Source organism: Urocitellus parryii, chromosome 4 (genome assembly GCF_045843805.1).
Source record: "Urocitellus parryii isolate mUroPar1 chromosome 4, mUroPar1.hap1, whole genome shotgun sequence".
NCBI lineage: Eukaryota > Metazoa > Chordata > Mammalia > Rodentia > Sciuridae > Urocitellus > Urocitellus parryii.
In genome coordinates this window covers 89,568,623-89,592,106 of record NC_135534.1, presented here as the reverse complement: position 1 = coordinate 89,592,106, position 23,484 = coordinate 89,568,623, and the positions used below count along the sequence as shown (strand labels likewise).

The 23,484-nt window shown below is 35.9% G+C and overlaps 1 protein-coding gene across 2 annotated transcripts in view; it reads right to left on the bottom strand.

The window, feature by feature from the left end:
* Positions 1–10,302: 10,302 nt before the first annotated feature.
* Arhgap42 (Rho GTPase activating protein 42) overlaps positions 10,303–23,484 on the bottom strand; it is a 258,977-nt gene continuing 245,795 nt past the window's right edge. Inside the window, exons 23-25 of one of the 2 annotated variants that reach the window (XM_026392470.2) lie at positions 16,217–16,296; positions 15,677–15,804; positions 10,303–10,958 (exon numbers count right to left, since the gene is read on the bottom strand). In XM_026392470.2, coding sequence (XP_026248255.2) covers positions 15,716–15,804; positions 16,217–16,296 — 169 coding nt within the window. In that variant the 3' untranslated portion in view covers positions 10,303–10,958; positions 15,677–15,715. Of the gene's footprint in view, positions 15,805–16,216; positions 16,297–23,484 lie in introns of both variants that reach the window. The other variant, XM_026392469.2, reaches the window with a different exon arrangement.

Here is a 23,484-nt window from a genome sequence, read left to right as displayed (position 1 = left end):
CATCAGAATATATTCCCTAAAATAAGCATGTACATTAGACTACAACTTACACTTAGAAATTAGCAAATTTAAATATTACATAAGGATAATAAGAAATGTATGCCTTTCCTGTTACGGGGTGAACAAAGGGTGGACGCAATTGCAGAGAACAACAATGGACTGGAAGCTAGTTGAGAGGTAGGATTCCATCCCAAACTGTGGTATTCTATGGTATTGTCACTTGGAAGGATCTCCTGTTCTTCCAGAGCCTTCTATGTAGGTGCAACATATGACAGACTTTGCTATATGTGACTTTTTCTGTTTAGGGGTCTCCTGCAGAACTTCTCATCTATGTCATTATGCTACCCCTAAGTATTCTCTTCCTTTTCCCTAACTCCCATTGTTTCCCAAGTCTGCTTTTTCTGAATCCAATGTTTTCCTTTCCTTTTTGTACACAAGTCCTTCAAAATAGAGTAGCCCTCTGGAAAGTAAGCATTTAGAGACAGGTGCAGAGAATGCAATTTCCTATGTAGAATACACTGTATCTAGAGGAACTGTGTTCGTTGGTGCCATTTACTATAATAAATAAATACTTTTTACACAAACCTATTGTATTTTCATGTAATTATGAATGGAACTTGTTATTATAGGCAAAAATGTTCCTAGTATTAAAAAGTTTAAAAATCTGTAACATGGAATTGGATTGGTTATTTCAACCACTAGAATATACAAATGGTTTGTCTGTCCATTACCTATTTTTGGTCCACCAAACTGAATTCCATAGAACCATATTCTATGAGCTCAGGGAAGGATCTCTGTATCAATTGCCCATCCAAAATTTGGAAAGAAGGAAGAGGATATTCAACAGTGGCCGAATGACAAAAATGAGGAGTTCTGCAGGAAACTCCTAAACAGAAGAGTACTTGTGGCCAGAGTCTGTCATAATAAGTTGAACACACATGGATCCTCCAGAATCTTTTATTACATGTAATTACATGTATTTAATTAGATTGGTGACTTAATCAATGAACCTATCAAGACAATTTAGTGGAAATCTGAAATGTGTACATTTGCATATAACTATAATTATATGTCCCTGGAAAGACAGGCAAAATGAGCAGTTCTCAGCCACCATCTATATTAAGTGTGGCATTGCTCTGATGATAGATTATTTTTGGTTCTAAAATGGCAAAGTAATGAGGCAACAGGATATTTTATTTGGATGACTATAAAAGAAACACTAATAAGAGCTCTACCAAATATGGATTCTTCCACATTAAGCAAGTAATTTGGTCTTAGCCATTTTGAGTTCTATGATAATATAAATGTCCCGGGACCTATCTTGCTTTCATTCTGGGGCAAAAAACGGTTGGTCCACCTTTAGCCCTTCTTCTATTTTCTAGGCAGGAAGAATAAGAGGGATCAAAGAAGGAAGTGGGTAGCACTTACTACAAAGCAACAACAATTTCCTGGAAATTTCCCGTTTAGGACTTTGACTCACACCTTATGGGCAGGAACTGTATCAGATAGCCCCTATATTGCGAGGGAGGTGGAGAAATATAGATTTTTTTAAAAAAAACTGGAAATATATTTGCCCTAAACAAAATCTAAGATTCATTAAGAGGGTCAGACCAAATGCTTTTTCTGTGTCTACTGAGATAATCATATGATTCTTATCTTTAAGTGAACTGATGTGATGAATTACATTGATTCTCATATGTTGAACCAACCTTGCATCCTTGCATGATCTTTTTGATATGTTTTTGTATTCAATTTGCCAGAATTTTATTGAGAATTTTTACATCTATTTTCATTAGAGATATTGGTCTGAAGTTTTCTTTTTATAATGTCTCTTTGCCTGGTTTTAGAATCAGGGTGATATTGGCCTCACAAAATGAGTTTGGAAATTCTCCCTCTTTTTCTATTTCCTGAAATAGATTAAAGAGTATTGGTGTTAGTTCTTCTTTAAAGGTCTTGTAGAATTCAGCTGTGTATCCATCAGGCCCTGGGCTTTTCTTGGTTAGTAACTTCTGATGGCATCTTCTATTTCGTCACTCATGTTCAAAACACTAGAAAAATTAGGGCTAACAGGAACAGATCTCACCATCATAAAGGCTATCTATGATAAGCCCCAGGCAACATTATTCTAAATGGAGAAAAATTGAAGGCATTCCCTCTAAAAACTGGAACAAGACAGGGATGCCCTCTTTTACTACTCCTATTTAACATAGTTCTTGAAACACTGGCCAGAGCAATTAGACGAAATAAATTAAAATAGGAAAAGAAGAACTCAAATTGGCACTATTTGCTGATGATATGATTCTATACCTAGAAGTCCCTAAAAGTTCCACCAGAAAACTTCTAGAACTAGTAAATGAATTCAGCAAAGTAGCAGGATGTAAAATCAACACCCTAAATCAAGTGCATTTCTGTATATCAGTGACAAATCCTCAGAAAGTGAAACGAGGAAAACTAGCCCATTTATAATAGCCTCAAAAAAATCAACTTAATGAAAGAGGTGAAAAATCTATATAATGAAAAGTACAGAACCCTAAAGAAAGAAATCAAAGAGGACCTTAGAAGATGGAAAAATCTACCTTGCTCTTGGACAGGCAGAATTAATATTATCAAAATCCCCATACTTCCAAAAGCACTATACAGATTTAATGCAATTCTGATCAAAATTCCAATGACATTCCTCATAGAAATAGAAAAAGAATCATGAAATTCATGTGGAAAAATAAGAGACCCAGAATAGCTAAACCAATCCTTAGCAGGAAGAGTGAAGCAGGTGGCATCACTATACCAGACCTTAAAGTGTATTACAGAGCAGTAGTAACAAAAACAGCATGGCATTGGCAACAAAACAGACTGGTAGACCAATGGTACAGAATAGAGGACACAGAGACTAAGCCACAAAACTACAACTATCTTATATTAGACAAAAGTGCCAAAAACAAGCATTGGAGAAAAGATAGCCTCTTCAACAAATGGTGATGGGGAAACTGGAAATCCAAATGAAATAACATGAAATTAAATCTGTATCTCTCACCATGCACAAAACTCAACTCAAAGTGGATCAAGAACCTAGGAATACAACCAGAGACTAATAGTCTACAACCCGAGTCTAATAGAAGAAAAAGTAGGCCCTAGTCTCCATCATGTGGGATTAGGCCTCAACTTCCTTAAGAAGATTCCTTTGGTGCAAGAATTAAAATCAAGAATCAATAAATGGGATGGAATCAAACTAAAAAGTTTCTTCTCAGCAAAAGAAACAATCTGTGAGGGGAATAAAGAGCCTACATCTTTGGAACAAATCTGTACCCCTCACACATCAGATAGAGCACTAATCTCTAGAGTATATAAAGAACTCAAAAAGCTAAGCTCCAAAAAAAATAAATAATCCAATCAACAAATGGGCCAAGGACCTGAAGAGACAGTTCTCAGAAGATGATATACAATTAATCAACAAATACATGAAAAAATGTTCAACATCACTAGCCATTAGAGAAATGAAAATCAAAACTCAGATTTCATCTCACTCCAGTCAGAATGGCAGCTATTATGAAGATAAATAACAAGGATGGCCAGGATGTGGGGGAAAAGGTGCACTCATACGGCTGGTGGGACTGAAAATTGTTGCAGCCAATATGGAAAGCAGTATGGAGATTCCTTGAAAAACTAGGAATGGAACCACTATTTGACCCAGCTATCCCTCTCCTAGGTCTTAAAAATAGCATACTATAGGGACACAGACACATCAATGTTTATAAGTAGCACAATTCACAATAGCTAAACTGTGGAACCAACCTAGATGCCCTACAATAGATGGATAAAAAAATGTGGCATATACACAATGGAATATTACTCAGCAATAAAAGAGAATAAAATCATGGCATTTGCAGGTAAATGAATGGAGTTAGAGAAGATAATGCTAAGTGAAGTTAGCCAATCCCCAAAAACCAAATGCCAAATGTTTTCTCTCATATAAGGAAGCGGATTCATGATGGGGTAGGGAGAAGGAGCTTGGGAGGAATAGATGAACTCTAGATAGGGCAGAGGGGTTAGAGGGGAAGGAAGAGGGCATGGGGTTAGAAATGATGGTGTAATGTGATGGTCATTATTATCCAAAGAACATGTATGAAGACACAAATTAGTGTGAATAGACTTTGTATACAACCAGAGATATGAAAAATTGTGCTCTATATGTGTAATAAGAATTGTAATGTATTCTGCTATCATATATAAATAAAAAATTAATTAAAAAAAGAGAGACAGACCATATTTTGAGTAGACAACTTCTGTGAAGCTCCATCTCTGAACTCAGAATATAGCTGTATGGAATGTACAATCTGGTGGACCAAAAATAAGTAGTGGACAGATACAATCCAAGCATTATATGCTTCAAAGAAATCATAATGCAGGGACGAGATGCTATGTAGAGTCCTGAAGGGGATGATTTAGAACTTTGTTTCTGATTTAGTATACACTGAAATTACATATACTCTGTAGGACACAGTTTCTTGCCTATAAAGATTATCCTTGCTAGTGACTAACTTCCCAAGCTAAGTAGTCAGTTGCACTTGCTTCCAAGTTTCACCCTTGGCAGCTATGTATCAGGGCAATTTCTAGTTAGAGACATAATAGCTCAAAATAAATATTTGTTGTGGTTTGGGTCTTAAATGTCCCCCAAAGACTCAAGTGTTGAAGCCTTGTTCCCCAATGAAGCAATGTCCAAAGGTAGGGATTTGGGGAATTGACTGGATCATGAGGAGTCTGCCCTCATCCATGGATTAATTCATTGAGGGATTTAAAGCTAAGTAATTACTGGAATGTGGTGAAAATTACTGGAGGTCAGACCTAGTTAAAGGGAATGAATCTTTGGGGTCATGCCCTTGGAGACTAGATCTTGTTCCTGGCCCTTTCCTCTCTTTCTGCTTCCTGGCTGCTATGAGGCGAGTTGCTCTGCCAAGATCTCCCTGACATAAGTTTATACCTCACCACAGTCCCAGAAATAATGGAGCCAAGTAACAATGGACTGAAACTTCTGAAACCATGAACCAAAATAAATCTTATATCCTGTGTTTTTATTACATATTTTGTCACTCTGTCAAAAAGCTGAGTAACACAATTCCCTAGCCTGTTCTGGTGCAGAGTGTGTCCAAGGTGATAAGATAATAAATATGCACAACTTCCTTGTTGGTTTTTTTTTTTTTTTTAGAGAGAGTGAGAGAGGAGAGAGAGAGAGAATTTTTTTTTTTAATATTTAGTTTTTAGTTCTCGGCGGACACAACATCTTTGTTGGTATGTGGTGCTGGGGATCAAACCCGGGCCGCACACATGCCAGGCGAGCACGCTACCGCTGAGCCACATCTCCAGCCCCCCTTGTTGGTTCTTCCAAGAGAGGAGGCAAGCACTTCTTCCCATTCTTTCATCCTGCTGCTTGGAAAATGAATGATCCCATACCACCAAGATAAGCATAGTCTCTGATGGAGCAACAAAATAGGAGTCTGGGTACTTAACTGATTCATGAGCATCGAGAACATCTGCGTGTGACATGAAAAGAGAATCCTCTATTTTGTTTAAAATCCCTGTTCTCTGTTTCATGTAGCTGAATTTATATGTTAACTGATATACTGGGAACCTGCAATCCCATGGTCTTGGAAGCAGGGATGCCCAGGAGGAGGCTTACCAGGGCCTGAGCCTGCACATCTGAAACTTTTGGGGGCTCCTCTCTATGGTCTCTTCCTTCATGCATTCCCATATTGATGAGACTGCCCTAATCATCTTCAGATCACAGAGGCTGGATTCTTCAAACTGCTAAAACTCTTAAAGACTAAGACAAATTAGTAAAAAATGACTAAAGGTAGTCATAAGGCTCTCCCAGATACAGAGGCATTTATAAAGCTCCAATTCTTGATGGGTGGAGAGACATACATGCATAGGAAGGGGGAGGAACCCATGATAAAGACTGTCATTTCTCAAGGATTTACTACCATACTTCTCAGTTTTAATTTAAGATTTTGATTCTCTTGCCCCCTTCTACCACACTCAAAATTGCAGAAAAAGTAGAGAAGAGTTGAACCATAAGCAATACTCCAGGTTTCCATTATTCAAACTTCATAATTACTAAGAAAAGACAGCTCTTTAAGCCTCCATTATGAGAGGCATTTGGTTTAAGGCAATGTTTCTCACCTGAATAGACCTTATAGTCATGCACTAATTTTTTTACATGTATTGGAGGAAAATAGCTATCACATTAAAAGTATATTTTATAAATATGGTATAACAAGATTACAAATTAGTAGTAGAATAGATTTGAGTTGATTGTTTTAAGCAAATATAATTAAGGCTACTATTTGAACATAACAAAAATTAAACAGGGGATACCCAACACCTGAAATGGAGAAACATTAGTTTAGCAAAGACCTTGGAAATCCATTTGAAAATACCTTAGTGAAAAGTCCCAGCTCTACCACATACTAGCCATGTGACCACAGGCAACCATTAAATATCTATAGGTCTTACTTATACTTATGAAAAGAGATGGCTACATTTCCTATCTTGCTAGATTTTGTGTGAATTTTAAACTTGTAAAGTTAAAACACTGTATACATTTAGGAAGTTCTAAGTTAAAAAAAAATTACCTGTTTCCTAGCTTGGGCAGGATGAAAGTACGATGCAATCAGTTGCAGAAATAAGAACATCAGATTCCTGGAAGATGTCACATCCCCAGACACATCATGCATCTCCTAGCAGCCAGAGGCTAGTCTTGTCTGCTTGTCTCTTCTAACCTTTTCAGAAAAGTCACAACCATCACATCAATCAAAAGAAAGAAGCTGCTCAAAACCACATGGGCAGGGGATAGTAATGTTGACCAGTAGAGATACTTTTGATTCTGATCTTATTTTGTTTGGTAGCATTACTGTTTTACATTTGGTGTTTTTATCCTGTTTCCTCAGATGACACAGACACACACTCTTACTCATTCATGTCCCCTTTTATGGTTCTAGTCCTGTCTTACTTTAAGTCTCAGCTAAAATCTCACCACCCAAGACTAGAGGTTAGATAATTGCATCTACTCCTTTTTAAAAATTGCTTAACCAAATTTATCTGAAAGCATCAAACTGTCTTCCAGAAAGCAAACTGGAGACAAAGTTTAAAATTAAAAGTTAGGTCTGCAAACTATGAATATTACATTTGAATTAAAAGTTCTGGAAATTAAGAATATTCTGAAAATTAAGAATATGTTAAATGTCCTGAACATGTCTTTAATGTGGTATTTTTATAAGTTGCCCAAAGTTGGATTAGTGAGGTTGAATTATAAGAATCATGACATATGTGTACTTTTAAATTAAATTTTGCCATTTTGAATCAAAATATTGAAAATCCAATTTATACAAAAGTCACGAATAAAGGTCCTCATTTCCCTGCAGCCTCCACAGAACTGGATGTTATTTCTATCATCTAGGTGAGAAAAATGGCATCTTATTGTATTTTACTTTGCCATTTCCCTAATGGTGAGGCTAAAACCTCTTCATCTGTTAATTTGCATCTCCTCTTCTTTAAACTAGTCGTTGGTGATTATTGACCATATTTCCATTACGCTAATTCTTCCTGTTATTTCATGAGTATTTTGCATATTGAGAATATCCTCTGTCTCATGTTAACTTTTTTCCAGCCTAAAAGGTATCTTGTTCCATGATATTTTTTTCTATATAAATTTCAATTTTTTTTTGTCAGCAAGACTATCCTTGTGATTTTTGTAATTACTTGGTTGAGATAGTATCCTTTACACAGCTAAACTCCTAATATTTCTTCTATTTGTATCGTTTTTGGAGAATTAATATTTTTTATTTATTTTTACATAAAGTATGAAGAAAAGGGAATCTATTTTTTTTGCCCTTACAGCCAATTATTAACCCCATCAAACTTTAGTTATTAAATTTAATAATTTCAGCTTCCTAAATTTCAGTTGTATCACATGTTGCCTTTCTGTATATGCTGGAATAAACTTTTCTTAACAGCAGTCAAGTTGTATTAAAAACTTAGGATTTATCTTCTCAATTTTGGGCCATTTCAATTTTAACAGCACAACTCCTCTGACCCAAAAACTTCAACTGTAAGTTTAACATAGCTGAGGTTTCCAAATTATGACAAACAGGACACATGTCTTACACACAGAGATCATGATTTAATGGGGGGAATCAGACTAAGTATTTAAGCTATGAATAAGAGCATTATGAATTACAAATAATGGTTAAGGTGGCTCCAGCAAACTGCATCACTTTGTGGACAGTTTTTATGAGTTTTTATTTTTCTCTTTGCCATTAACATTAGACTTTATTTGGACCTCATTGGTTTTCCATTGTCTTTTTTTTTTTTTTTTTTCTGGGATCCAATGCAGTCTTCCATATTCCCTTTAGTATCTTGTCTCCTGGGTCTCCTCTCATCTGAGACAGTTTCTCAGTAATTTCTTATTTTTCATGACCTTAATAATCTTGAGGAGTATTGGGCTTACATACATCCTGAAGAATGTCTTCCACCTGGATGTGTCTGATGTTTTCCTCATGATTTTGCTGGAGTTATGGGCTTAGGAAAAGAACACCACAGAGGTAAAATGCTCTTCACATGCTTGGTGTGCAAGTCAAGGACATGTTATAACTGATGATGTTAATTTTGATCACTGGGTTCCGACAGGGCGGGTAGGTTTCTTTTCTGTGAAGTTATGATAGTTTCCCACACTCTGGTATTTGAAAGTGAATTACTAAATGTAGCCCATCTATAAACAGGAGAGGCTTAAACTCTACCTTTTAGAAGGGAAAGTAACTACATTTCTAATAATCATTTGGAATATTTCTCTAAAGAAGATTTGGTTCTTCTACAGATTTATTTTATATAAGCTAAATTTATTACCATGTTTAAAAAAATATTTTTAAGTTGTTGATGGACCTATATTTTATTCATTTATTTATATACAGTGCTGAGAATTGAACCCAGTGCCTCACACATGTGAGGCAAGTACTGTACCACTGAGTCACAACCCCAGCCCCTAAATTGATTACCATTTAATCAGTGTGGATTCATGGATATCTATTTTATAAGCAGGATTACAATCTGAACTTCCAATACTTTACTTATTTTGTTGCCTAAACCATTTCGGATTTGATCACTAACACCTAGTTTATTTCTAAAATATTAATCATAAGGGATTCCATTATGTCAATTTCTTCCACCCCAACACTCCTAAAAGTCAGTCAACCCGTATGATCTCTCTATATCTACTAACAGTTGTTTCAGCTTATTCATACTGTAACTGACTACTCTTTTAATCTCAACAAATCTTTTGCCATGAATTTATTACTTCTGATATTGATGAAAACTATAATCTATTTGGTCAAACCAAGTTAAATGCTCAATGACCAATTTGACAGGCTTAGTTTTGGCAAGGCAATTTGCTGCACTTTAATAATCCATTTTCTACACAAAATACATGCTTTTCTTTCTTCAACATGAGAAAAGCAACGTTTTTGTGAGCTGTCAAATAGTGATCAAGAAGGTCAGTAAGCCAATAGATGATTACATGTTAATACTTCATTCATAGCACATAATGGTTTAGATATATGGTGTCCCCCCAAAACTCATGTATGAGTTGGAAGTGAAATGATGGGGCTATGAAAGCCTTAACCCAACCAGTGAATCAATCTCCTAATAAGGACTGAGTGATAAGTGAAAGCAGGTAGAAAGTGGATCATTGGGGGCGAGCCTTTGGGGTTAATATTTTGTGGTGAGGATAGCATGTTCATTCTTTCTGCTTCCTGGTGTGATGTCTGGACCTGCTTTCCTCCACCACACCCTTCTTCCATGTTGTTCTGTCTCATCTCGAGCACTGAGGAATAGAGCCAGCCTTCTACAGACTGAGACCTCTGAAACTCTGACCCCCAAATAAACTTCTTAAACTTCTCCTCTAATTGTTCCTGTCAGGTCTTTTGGATCACAGTGGTGAAAAAGCTGACTAAAACAGCCCACTTGTAAATGTCTGCAAACATACAAATTTCAGATAAGCCTGCTTACCCGTTATTGTTGATATTCTGTTTATGGCCCATTTACCTTTCTCCTCTGTGAACACATTATTAATATCATATTTTCCTGATCTTTCATAATATTAATCTTTCAAGAAAAGGTCAACAAATTCTGCTATGATTTTCTACTTATACAAATGACAAATAACCATTTGCAGTACTAGAAATCTTATTTTAATCTTAGTATGAAGCCAAGAGAGCTGTGGTCCAACACAGTGGGTCTTTAAGTATGAAGACTAAATTAAAATGTGCTTATATAGTTTATTTTTAAAGTAATTTAAAACACAGTGTAAACATACATTACAGATATCATGACAATTTAGATTAGGAATAACATGAAGTTATTTACATGTTGGCATATGCATGTGTGTATGTATGTATGTACACAAAGTGCAGATAAATACAGAAACACTACAAAATAAACAAAAAATTCAATATAACTTACCAACAATCATTTTCATCATATTTATTACTTAATTTGTCACGTTATTGGCTGCAAAGAAGCTCCCAGTACTGAAATACAATATCTAAATATCCAACTTTTATATAAACTATAGTACCTCAAATTTTAACAGTATATAAATAGAATTCTGAATTAAAAAACCCAGGTGTCTTCCCTGCCAAACTTCCTATTTGTAAAGGTTTCGGATCAGAGTTCAAAAAGATCTTTTAAAATTCCAGCCTTCAATACGTGGTGATAACGTGGATTTTAATGTAACTCCTGTGCAGGCAGTATTCTTGGGTCGGCTCTAGAGGCACCATTCTTTGCAGAAAGGAGGCGGCTGAAGATATGCTGGTGAAAGTCAAACTTGTAACATGCTGCCACATACAAAACAAGGCATGCTTTTCACCCAAGAGTCTGAGTGGATTCAAGGCACAACTGTGTTGCTCTCAACCCTAGAAGATGTGGGAGATGGTACAAAGGGGAGAGAGCAGTCATCTAACTGAGGTGGTTTTGGCACTCTCAGCCTCCACCCCGCTCAGATACTGAAGTTCCTCAGGCTGCCCTGTACATGAGCAGCTTGAATGGAAAAGAATATTTATGCTCGTAATAACTGAAAATAGTCTTTGCCTTTTGGAACTTCTCAATAAATGCACGGACTCCCTATCTCCATTTAGCACCAGTACGTATTCACCTTTGACATTGGCCTCTCCCTCATGAGTGCCTAAGGTAAAGAGGTGACCTGCTGGACTCCCTCCCCACACAAACAGCTTGTAAACATTGGTCTGGGACACACTGATCTGTTTTCTGCCAATGATTTACTCTGAGTGCTGTCAACATTCCTACTTCAGATTATTAAAGCAATGGGTACAGCTGACCTAAAATTATAAAAAATCTTATTCATGTTTATTATCCTCTAAAAGTTCACAACCATTCATAATCCTGAGTTTTTCCCAAGGTTATCACCAATAGAATCTGCACATCTGAAGCAGGAAGGTAATAGAAACGATGGAAGCAGACAGTCAATGTGCTCAGGAAATTGAGACTAGCTTATAAATACCTGTTATTAAGTCTGTGAATCAGCAGGAGATAGGCTGACATGGATTGTTCAGAAAGACTAGCCTTGTTTCTGAATGTGTTTGGATTTCAAAAGGTAACATAAAAGTAAACGAGGCCAAATTACAGAGCAATTTTACTCTAAGTTGGAAACCTTTGCTCAAGAGCAAAATAACTTCTGGACAAGAGTCAAGCCATTGCTTTTTACCAGAAGATATGATTTTGGGGTCTCACACAGTGACTTGAGGTCATAATAATAAGTGCTGTAAGTTGCAAATGTATTATGAAACCAAAGAACAAAATCTGCTCCTAAGCTGGTCTGCTTGACTTCAGCTGATAAAGTATAAATCAGGCTGGCACTCTTAATGCTAATTAAGGTATTATCAATATATAGTTGGGCTATTATGGGTTGAGTATCGCTAATCCAAAATCTGATACTTAAAAAAAAACAAAAACCCCATGTATTTATTTATTTATTTTTATGTGGTGCTGAAGATCAAAGCCAGTGCCTCACATGTGTTAGACAAGAACTCTACCACTGAGCCACAACTCCAGCCTCCCCAAATCTGAGACTTTCTGAGAAATTATATGACCCCAGCAATGGAAGATCCCACACTATGAAACTATTTTATGCACAAAGTTGTTAAATATCAGATAAAATTAACTTCAGGCTAGGTTTATAAGGTTTATTGTGGAACAAAAATGAATGTCATGTCTCACCTCCATAATGTTTGTGTGTACATGATATCTTGTATATATGTAAATATTGCAAAAATATTGAAAAAAAATCCACAATATTTCTTGTTGAAAGCATTTTGGATAAAGGTACTCAACCTGTGTTAAAAACTGAAGTTGCCTAAGGTGAGGGTCTGAGGAACTCTTCTAAGGCAACATCCATGTGAATGACACACAATACTTTCCACACAGACCTGAAGAATGATGCTGAGAGTAAGAAGACTGGCAGATGTCAGTTTCACACGATTATAGTAAAAGACTTGTTTTCTTCACAACATAGTAGATTTTTAGAAGGCATGTCACAATATGTAACTAATTATCACAAATAAGACTCATGTATCTTTATTTTTTTCTATTTGGAAATCAGATAGCTTGGGGTTATGGAAAATAGAAGGTACATTTTTTTTTCTCTCCATAATTCCTCAAAGAACCAGCAAATGAGCCATGGTTGAGAAACCAGGTTATGCTTATACACATACACAGCACAGAGAACCAACGTAACAGACAAGTGAAACTACTTACACCACATAAAAATGATTCCCCCTCATACTTCATGGACATTACAGGAATATAAAGATTATTATTCACTTTTCATATATTCACACATAATACAGAAAAATCCTTCAGTTGAATGACTTGTTTCTATAAACTAAACTTAGAGCAATGGCATAACAAAAGTCGCCTGTGAAATGCATATTCTGTACTCAGGGATATTTTCACATAACATACAGGATGATTAATTTAGACCCTCAATCTTATCCTCATACTGATAGTATTGAAAGAAGTGGTTTGGAGCACATGCCGTTGTGTTTCAAAGATTTGACTCTGGCAATTCTAACGAATCTTCAACTTCAAACACCATTATAATTCAGACTGTGATGCTGTTTCCATGAGTGCCGTTATTTACTTTTTTGACTAATATTCCACATGTATTAGAGAACCTGTTCTTGGTGCTCAAAAACACCTTTTCACAGGAAACTTAACTTCAAGGGAAAAGCAGTCTTAGCCTCTCTCCAGTATATGGCCACGACTTGCTTCTACATGTAATCAATAGGAAGAAAAATGAACCATCCCTACAAATCTAAAAAGTCAAAACTTCAAACAAAAGTACATGAACCAGCATGTAGTTTATTTCAGGAAAGAGACCATATGTTATGCTACAGTATAGGTCTCTCCATTAGAAAGGAGAGCTGGATGTCATACCCACATCCTGTGCAGTTAATTCCTTACTGAACATCAGTGGAATTAGCTTACAGACAACTCAGAAGCAGGGACACCCTGTGTTAAAAATAAAATGTTGAAATAAAAAGTTGAAATTTCTTTATACAGCAGCAAGTGAAATAAGATTCTGAATCTTTTAGAGTCAAGTTGGTCTTGGAAAGAAAATTAATTTGCTTTGAGAGGTCCTAATCTAGCCAGATGCCAGATAATGGTAAGGGTGCTTAAGTTGAAGGGGGCCAAATAGACCAGGGGACTGGTACATTGCAAAGACTACCTTCTGTTCCAGCAGAGGGCAATTACAGTACCAATAACACTGTTACTACTACTGAGAGTCACTTGACCAAGAAGTTCCAGCAATACCTCATTGTAGTGCAGAGATAAACAGCAGGAGGAAAAAGAAAAGGACAAACTCATCAGATTTTCACATAACATTACTGATTTTTGTAACAGTGGAATATTTTTTTCATTCATTTATTTCAATCCACTGATATTTTTCCTGGCTGTGACTGTCTCTCTATGATTACCCTCTTCACTATTTAATTATAATTCATTATTTTTACTTTTAGAAGCATAAATGCTCTGAGGCATAGTTGTTGCATCTTTATTAGCTCTAGAATATTAACTTAAAAGAAGGTGGAATTGATATTATAATATGTAAAAGGTTTTACACAGTAAATACCTGAGTGTTTCTAAAGTGGGGGAAACTGAAGTAACCAATAAGATGTCAAAGCCAAGCACAGCAGGGCTGTGGTAGCTGGTGGCAGGCAACCAGCCTTTTGGAATCTCATGAAGAGAAATTCTTTACCATAGATATTCATAGAAATAATATATTAGAATTATTAAAATAGGATTATTACAAAATGGTTGATACATAACCAGTTGATGATATGCATAATTTGATAGTAAATACCTATTTCTATGCTCTATAAATTCAGTGAAATTCCTAGTAATCTGAATGCCATAATAGGAAATCATGTATAGATTTTTTGTTCAAGATGATGGCATAATTTCAAACTTTGTTGCTTAATATAATTTAAGAATCCTATATATTTGTATTTATTTTGTTTTAATAACATATATACTTTAGAAGCCAAACAGCTTCCCCATTATTGTTTTCAAGAACATGAAAACACACCTCATAAGCCAAAGCTGGATGTTATCAAAATACTTTGACACTACAGTGTCACAAGTGGAATTTCAGTTGCATGCCTCTGAGCTGCACTTATATAATTTTCTCATTGTTGTAATTATTCTCTTGTGCTACCATTAAAATGTTACTGGTAGAGGATATGTGCATATGATTTTTTAGTATTTATGTTTTAATGTAAAATTTTGTAAAAGTCCAGAAATTATGAAGATAGTTTTACACATTCTCTAAAATAGGGGTCAGTAAATTATGACCCACAATTGAAATCTAGCCCACCACAAAAATGTTAACTATCAGGCCTTTATAGAAATAGTTGCTGGGCTTGGGATGTGGCTCAGTGATAATTCTTGCCAAGCATGTGTGAGGCTCTGGGTTTGAAACAGCTTGCTGATCCCTGCTCTAAATTCATGAAAGTTGTCTGGATTGGATTGTTTACAGAATCAGTGTATAACATAATTTGACTTTTTTTTAAACAGACATTATATATATCATTGCTTTTGAATTATTACTATCTACTTGGAAAACAAATACAATAATGTTAGAACAAAGACTTATATTTCCTTGAAATGTTTAGGACCAGCAAAACAATCATATATAAAAGCAGTATAATTTTTAAGGAAAAAAATGAACAATTTAAATTACACTTTAAAATATTGATCTCAAAGTTCCTCAGAGAATGCCAGGCAGTAAAGGACAAATCTTAAAATCCATATAGCAGATTTCTGGTTTCCAAATTTTGGGGAATATAGTATCAAACACAATATTTGAGATTCTATAGGTGCTATGGAAGAGGCATTGTGGAGAACTATTTTTACCATAAAAAAGCAAGGTTTTTTAAGATAAGAAACCAGCCAAAAAAGAATGACCACAATTTAAACATTTTTTTTCTTTTTCCATTAATAGGGAGCTACATAGTCCGCTGGTGAAGAACTTGATAGAAATTGACTGTTTTTATTTAGTGGGCTATCCCCATATCTGTGTCAGATAAAAATCATAGCACTTATTATTTGTTACCATGGATACCATGAAGATACTGCCATCCACTAAATAGTATTAGAGGAAGACAACATAATTTTCTGGAACTAGTCCTGTTTTGCCTTCATAAGTTGCCTTTAACCATCCTGGTTCCACTGATGGGTACACTGGCAAAATAAAGAAAAAAAATACATGTCAATCAACATTAGCTTCAAATAATTATATAAACACAAATCCACGTCAGATTGTATGCATAAATTCACAAACAAATCAGTGTTATGATCCCTTTAATGTTGAAATGCTCTTTGTTTTCACATAGACAATCTGCATATGTTTGTGTATGCACTCATGGTGGGTCTGTTTCTTTCACTTCTGTACAAGTAGACACAGACACAGGTGTGTGTATACATATTCCTGCAGGGGAGGAAGTTGGGATCTAGATCTCATAACTCATTCAGGTTATGAGAGGCAGGGGCTGGAACAGAACCCAGGGTGCCTGGCTTCTACTTCAGACTCTTACTGCCACACTATTTCTTTGCCCTTCCATGATACACTAGTGAAGGATACGGATGTACTCACCATTAGAAAATATTGCTCCCTGTGGGAAGGACAGCTCATGGCTGTGCTCTGCTTTACAGGAATACATGGCTTTGGCTTGGCTGAAAGATCAAGACAATTTATAAATAAACACAACACTCAATTTGAATACCTCTATACTTAAAACTCTCTGAAAGAGTGCCATTAATTCCAGTGATAACTGGAATATAATACATACAAAGAAAATGCACATGTAATTCTACATCTATGTACTTTCCACAAACCAAACACAGTCATGTAACTAGATCAAGAAATTGAGCAAGTACTAGCACCAAAAGCCCTTGTATTTCCAGGCAATGCCCCTCTACGGGAACCACATGGTTTATACCAAACAATGTAAGCTGGTTTTAAAGAATGCGTATTTAATTGTTAGGAAGCTACTGAATAGGCTGTTTTTCAAGCTATACAGGAACCAAGGTTCATGGGTACCCTACCAATTTTTTTTTTCAACTTTAATTTTCAGAAAAACTGAGGTGGTATCTAAAAGTTAAAAGGTCTAGAAGATATGATAAATAAGTTGAGTGGGTATGATATAAGAAGGACAATTGGATAAGCTAATGAAAATGGTAAACAATTTTGGCCTCAGTGTCAGGGAGACGGTGGGGATGGGTGAAGGCTTTGCAAACTAGAGATGCTTATTACCTATAAAGGGAAGTCGACACATAGCTTCTTATAGTCATTTCTATATATGAATTCGTGATCAATGTAGCCAGTTACTCTAGCTTTTAAAGAGAAACCAGAATCACAGGGGTTTTTGTGGGATCTGACTTTAAAATATTGGAGCCAACACTACAAAGCCATCATCTGAGGCTGCTAACCACGTAACCGGGCAAGTCCCCTTTACTCTACGACACTGAATGGCCTCAGAAGGACTTGCAGCTTCCCTAAGTCCACTCACTTACGTCTTCCACAGGGTCTAAGCCAATGACACCTCTGGTCTGGTTGACTGAGTGACTTTCTAAACATCCTAAAAACTCTAGGCTTCGCCTTCTGCTTGCTGACAGTCTACCATCTACAGAGCAACCAGAAGGCAGTGTTGAAGCAGTCCATTAGATCACGTTACTTCCTGACAGCAACACTTCAACAGTTTCCTGACCTGGTCTAGAAACCATACCCCTCCACGTGTTAGTTTGTTTGTCTCTCCTATCTCTTTTCATACCTGCCTCAGATCACTCATGATATTCCAGTCATATGGGCCCTTTTTCTCTTCCTCAAATATGCCAAAGTCATAATGGTTCCTGTGAGATGTTTTCTTCTTGATCTTAAACTGGCTGTGCACTTCATATTTACTTGAATTTTCAAGAGCTTTGCTGTAGGTCAGGCCTTCCCTGAACATGAACTCCAAAATAGCCATTCATGCAACTATCATATTCTCCTGCTCCAAATCTGTGCAGTATTTAAATGTGGTATTCTGTTGTTTCAATTGATATTTTTGTTATTTTCTCCCTTAACTGGAATGTAACCTCCATGGATGATTCTTTTTTTTTAAATATTTTTTAGTTGTCAATGGGCCTTTATTTAATTTATTTATATGTGATGCTGAGGATCAAACCCAGTGCCTCACACATGCTAGGCAAGTGTTCCACCACTAAGCCACAACCCCAGCACCCCCATGGATGATTCTTGATGCTCAGTAGCAACTCAGTAATTATTTGCTAAATGGTAAGTCAAAAAAAAAAAAAAAAAGGGGGGGGGAAGAGTTGGGCTCATTGTCTATGTGATGGGTCCTTTTAAAGACATAGGGAGCCTTGTCTGTTCTCCCTGAGGTTCCAGTACTCCACCTGCCAAAAAACATCAGCTGTACTTGCCATCTTCCCCAAATCAATAGCATTACCTTATAACTGCATTTCCCCATTGGAACTAGACCTTGGGTCTTATCTAGACACTTGTCGAATGAGGGTTGGCCATTTTAACTCCAGTACCCCAAAAATATCTGAAAATTGAAAAATTATGGAGGAAAGTTCGAGTTCCGCCTACAGAGTCTCTTTTCTTTGAGGCAAGGAGACTTAGGCTGAGGTAGTATGTTCAAACATCTTGCTGGGGGACAGGTTTATTAATGACCACTGGCCAAGACAGACTAACTTGTCAGTGAAATATTGTCTAAAGTAGAAATGAGGAAGTGGAGACACCCAGGGAAAACCAAGACTTTATACTGAAAAACAAAACACCATAAAAATCTCTATGTGTGTGTGTCTGTGAATGTGTTGATTACAGATAGGTGAGAAGTGGAGAAAAGGGTGCTATCAAGTTCTGAAGATTTCTAAGATTTAGATTTTGGTAATCTTAAATAGAATTATCAGTTTTTCCTATGAATCTGGCTACTTGTAACCATTTGAGTTAATCAGAATACAATTGAGAACTGCAGAACCATTTCCCTAAAAAATATGTAAATATTTTTTTTTAAAAACTCACATTTTCTAACATGAACAATTCCCTCCGGTAATACTGCCTTATTTCTTTGAGTGATTTTGATAAATTACTTAGAAATCTACACAGAAACAATTTTCAAATTTGTACAAATTACTGTAATCATCTTTACAATAATGTAATTTTTAAAAGTACGTTTTAAAATGCAACCAAATTATTTTTGTTAGTATTTCAGACACAAATATTCTCTTTGTAGTATTTTATGGCCTGTGTGGGGGAGGGGAGATGCACACACATTAATATTATTTTAAAGAAACCAGGTATTTTTAAATGTGTCAAAAATACAAAGCACAAAATACTAGCATGACTTTTCAATTATTTGTGCACATAACTAGACAGATTTTCTTCTGCAGAGAGCTCTGTTCACCTAGCAGAGAGCTTTGATGATTTAATGTGGACTTCTGTGCCAGTGAAGTTTCCTCTCCAGGTGCTAATGCTTCCTCTCACTGTCTTGTGTATTGAAGAGGATGTGAAAATAACATGGTCACTTCTTGTGTATCTTCAGAAGATTCTAATACCCCTTTGAAAAGTATTTTGAAAATCCTGCTTCTTACCACACAGAAGAGTAAGGTAATGACACCTACGGTCCTAAAAGCCATTTCTTCCCTTTTCATCAGGGAAAAAATGGCTCACAGTCTTATTCCTAACTCTAAATGCCATGTAATGCTGATCAGTCAGTATGCAAAATTTGCCTGTCTTATCTTAAAGAGAGGAGAAATAAAAAACTCAGTAAAATACATATGATGTTTCCTAGGGCTATTAAACAATAATAAACACACATGCACACTTTGTATACTGCAGGGAAGTAAGTGCACATAGATAGAGGTAGAAAGAGGCCAAAAGAGTACCATATATAAAAACTAGAAGTAAAAAAAAAAAAAAAAAATCTCAACAATCTAAGTGTTCATCAGTACAGGACTTAATGAACAAAGCAGAGTACACCAGTTCAATTAAAAATTAGGCAGCAATACAAATAATGCTAGTGAAGAACTCGGGCTATGCAAAAAGCATGTGAAGCAAAAATTTTGCTATATTTGTCTTTGGCAAGGTCCCTAAACTGCCCAGACAGTTTGCCAATAAACAATGCATTTACTTAAATTTAAATACATGTTCTTTTATACTTTTATAGTTTGTTTTCCCACCCTCCACTCCCCACCCTCCCACCCCCATCAAAAAAATAAAATTGGCTGGTTCTGGCTTGAAAATGAGTACTCAATGATTAAAAAAAAAAAAAAAAAACTTCCATATACATGTGCAAAGTTAAGCTGCTTATGTCAAAGGCAGATATACTGCCATTCCAAATTGAGAATGAAGTTAAAGAATGAGTACTAAACGGTTTTTTAATGTTAAAAATATATATTTTATCCATTCATTCAAAAACTTTGCTGATCCATCTATTTTGTGTTGGGTATTATGATGGACCAATAATGAATAACAACTCCATAGATCCTTTTCCTGTGTTGTGTTTTTTTCTTTTTACATTTCTGAGATATTTTATTAGTGATAATAATTGTACACAATAGTATAATTCATTGCTACATATTTGTATATGCACACAATACGACAATAGTAACCCCCTTTCTTCTCCACTCCCTGCTTTTCTGTGTGTTTAGCACAGAATAGTTCTCAAAGTGTACTTAGGAAACTCTCAGAGGGATGGAGAACAGATGGGACCCTAAAACATCACTGCTCAAATAGCGATGAAATGTGTGTGAGAATCCATTTATTTTATATGTCAGGTATTAAAGATATCTGCAAAAAATGTAAAATAATGCAACCCTTTTTATTTTGGAAAATGTTATATTGGTAAAAATTATGTAATTTGTGCTAATATACAATGAGTTTATATTCATTTTAATAATTAAATATTTTAAAACTTCTCAGTTTAAATTTCTTTCTTTCTTTTTTTCTGATACTGGAGATTGAACCCAGGAATGCTTAACTACTGAGTCACATCCCCAGACTTTTTTATTTTTTATTTGGAGACAGGATCTCGCTGAGTTGCTTTGGGCTTCACTAAGTTGCTGAGGCTGGCTTTGAACTCATGATCTGCCCATCTCAGCCTTCGGAGCCACTAGGAATACAGGCATGTGCTACGGGGTGCCCAACTCTCAGCTTTAATTTCTAAGACAGCAAACAGCGATAGATATAACCCACATAAATTAAAGTTCTCTTGTGATCTTTAATGATTTAAGCTTCTAAAGGTGTTCTAAGAACAAAAGTTTGAGAAACACTATCGTAAGCGATATGCAACAAAGCTGAACAGTAGTTATCTTCAGGTGATGAAATCAGCAGTGGCGTTTATTTACTTTTTTAGCTTATTATTATTATTCTCCCCACATCCTAAAAGATGACAAATTTAATTACTTTCAAAATTCCTGTCCTTTCCCCTCTTTACAATTGCCTTGGGTTTTCTGCTTGTGCGTCTTTCATGTGTCATTGTTCCACACCAGTGACAGTAACTCAGTCTCACTGGATAGGACTTTGTTGGACTTTGTTTTCTGTGCTTTGTAAATATAAACAAAATATTGGTATTTTAGATTATGATACCGAAAATATTTGGTGGTTTATAATAAGGCATTTAATTCATATCATTCTCAAGTGCTTATTTCTCAATTCAACCATTAGAAGATATCTGTGTAGTCTGCCTGCATATAGGACTTCAAAATGGACCTGGACCTCCCCTCTGAACATAACTGGTTGAAACCAAAGTGACACATTTCACAGGACAGATTTCTACATGTCTTTAAAAGGGTGAGCCTAGTGGCACTGTCCCTTGAAGGTGTTTTATAGAAACAACTATAAATAAGCCGTGTCTGCTTAGGGACATTTTTCTCTATTTTACTGGTTCTCAAATGTTCATGTACATTAATAATCACTTGGGAAAGCAGGCCAAAATTAGGAATCCATAGGCCTCAGTCTCAGATGTTCCCGTTTATGGGCTCTGTGGTTGAACTCCATAGTTCACTGTCACTGATCTTGTAGGGTGGACACCCCACTCCAAAAATCTCCAATGATGTCTCAGAGGCTAACAACAGTGTCCTCTCCTGACTGCCTACACTTTTCAGCAACTTCTACTTGTGGCCATGCCTTCTCCTGACCACTGCTTTCATTCTTTTCCTAATATTTATATGAAATCATTCCTAAAAGACCAGGGCTGGGCCATTTTTCCTTTTTCACTCAATAAATCTCACTACCGGGGACACTCACCTTCCCCCATACAAAATAACTGCAGTGCAGAAGTTTCTCAAATGGCATCACACTCCATGCTCTCTCTGGTCCCAGCTGCACATTTCTAATGGCCTCACTTGTTCCTCAGGCTCCACCACTCTGGCCAAAACTCTTCCTTCCCCATCACACCCACAAGCTAAGATCAGAAGCTACACTACCATTCTTTCTAATGCTTCGCCTCAGAAACTTGGGAGTCTTTTGTACCTGTCTCTTACTCCCAGTATCAAAGTGGTTGCCAATTCATGATCCTATTCATATAAAATAAATAAGCAAATAAATAAAAATTAAGAAAACCCAACCAAACAAAAGACAAACCTGGCAGCTTTTTATGTTTTTGTACTCTTCCAATTGGGTACTTCTAAATTTCACCAATTCCATCCAAATTATTGACTATTCTCTCCATATCCTTCTGAAAAAGCTACTTGAATAAATCTGTGCAAGTCCATTACTGATCTAATCACCCATGTGCTGGATGATAGAGTGATTCCCAAAAGTTTCCTGTTGCTTGAGGTCATCCACTAAAAGCAGTGAATGGGTCTCTTCCCCAAATATGGGTAAATGTTCCTGCTGCTTCTATGATTACATCATCCTTCAAGGTCCAATTCAAGGGTAACCCTGAGCTTCCCAGACAGAACATGAGATAGGCGAGATAGGCATTATAGGAGGTTAACACTAGGAAACGTCCTCAAGTTCTGCATTATGCAATTATATTTTAAGGCACAAAAAATGTTCATGTACATTAGGAATAATGACCTCTTATGACTCTTATATATACTCAAATCAAGTGACTCTTATCTATACTCAAATGGCATTAATACACTAATTTGAGGTCTGAATGTCTTAGGCAAGCAATTCCAACTATAATTATAACAACAATAATAGTTATGAATGTAGATAGCATCTATAGAGTACATACCATATATTTCAAATATGTTGTTGTACATGTTTACAACAATGTAGAAAGTTCAGAATTATGATTTCATTTTATAAAGAAAACAGATTAGCAAAATGTATAACTCCAAGGTTATAAAATCAGGAAATTGCTAGACCCAAAATTTCAAAGAGGGTCTCTCTGAACCTACAATTCATTCAGTTCCCCTGTGTGTCTGAGGGAGAAATAATAATGTTGTCCACAGTTCTGCGAACTGGCTAATAAAGGAAGACCAAACTGAATGTATTATAGAGTGAAGTCTAAGTTTATGCTGTTGCCTATTGAAAGTGATTTGAAATATTTAAAATGTAGAAGTATATAAGAAATGGGTTAAGGTGATTATCAAACATCTGAGTTCTGAGTATACCTTAAGTAATGACAGCTTTCTAATTTATTTCATTATCAGCTTATTTTCTTAAAGCTCTGTGGGATTACCTTTTTTGATTATAGGACAATTGGTCCTCTGCATCTATCTGCAGGTTACTCATCCACAGAAATAACTGGTAAAAAATGTATCTGTACTGAAAATGTACAGACTTTTTCTTCTTTTTATTATTCCCTAAACAGTAGAGTCATAACAACTATCTACAGAGCATTCATACTATATCAGATATTATAAATAATCTAGAGATTTTTAAGTATACGAGATGATATAAATAGG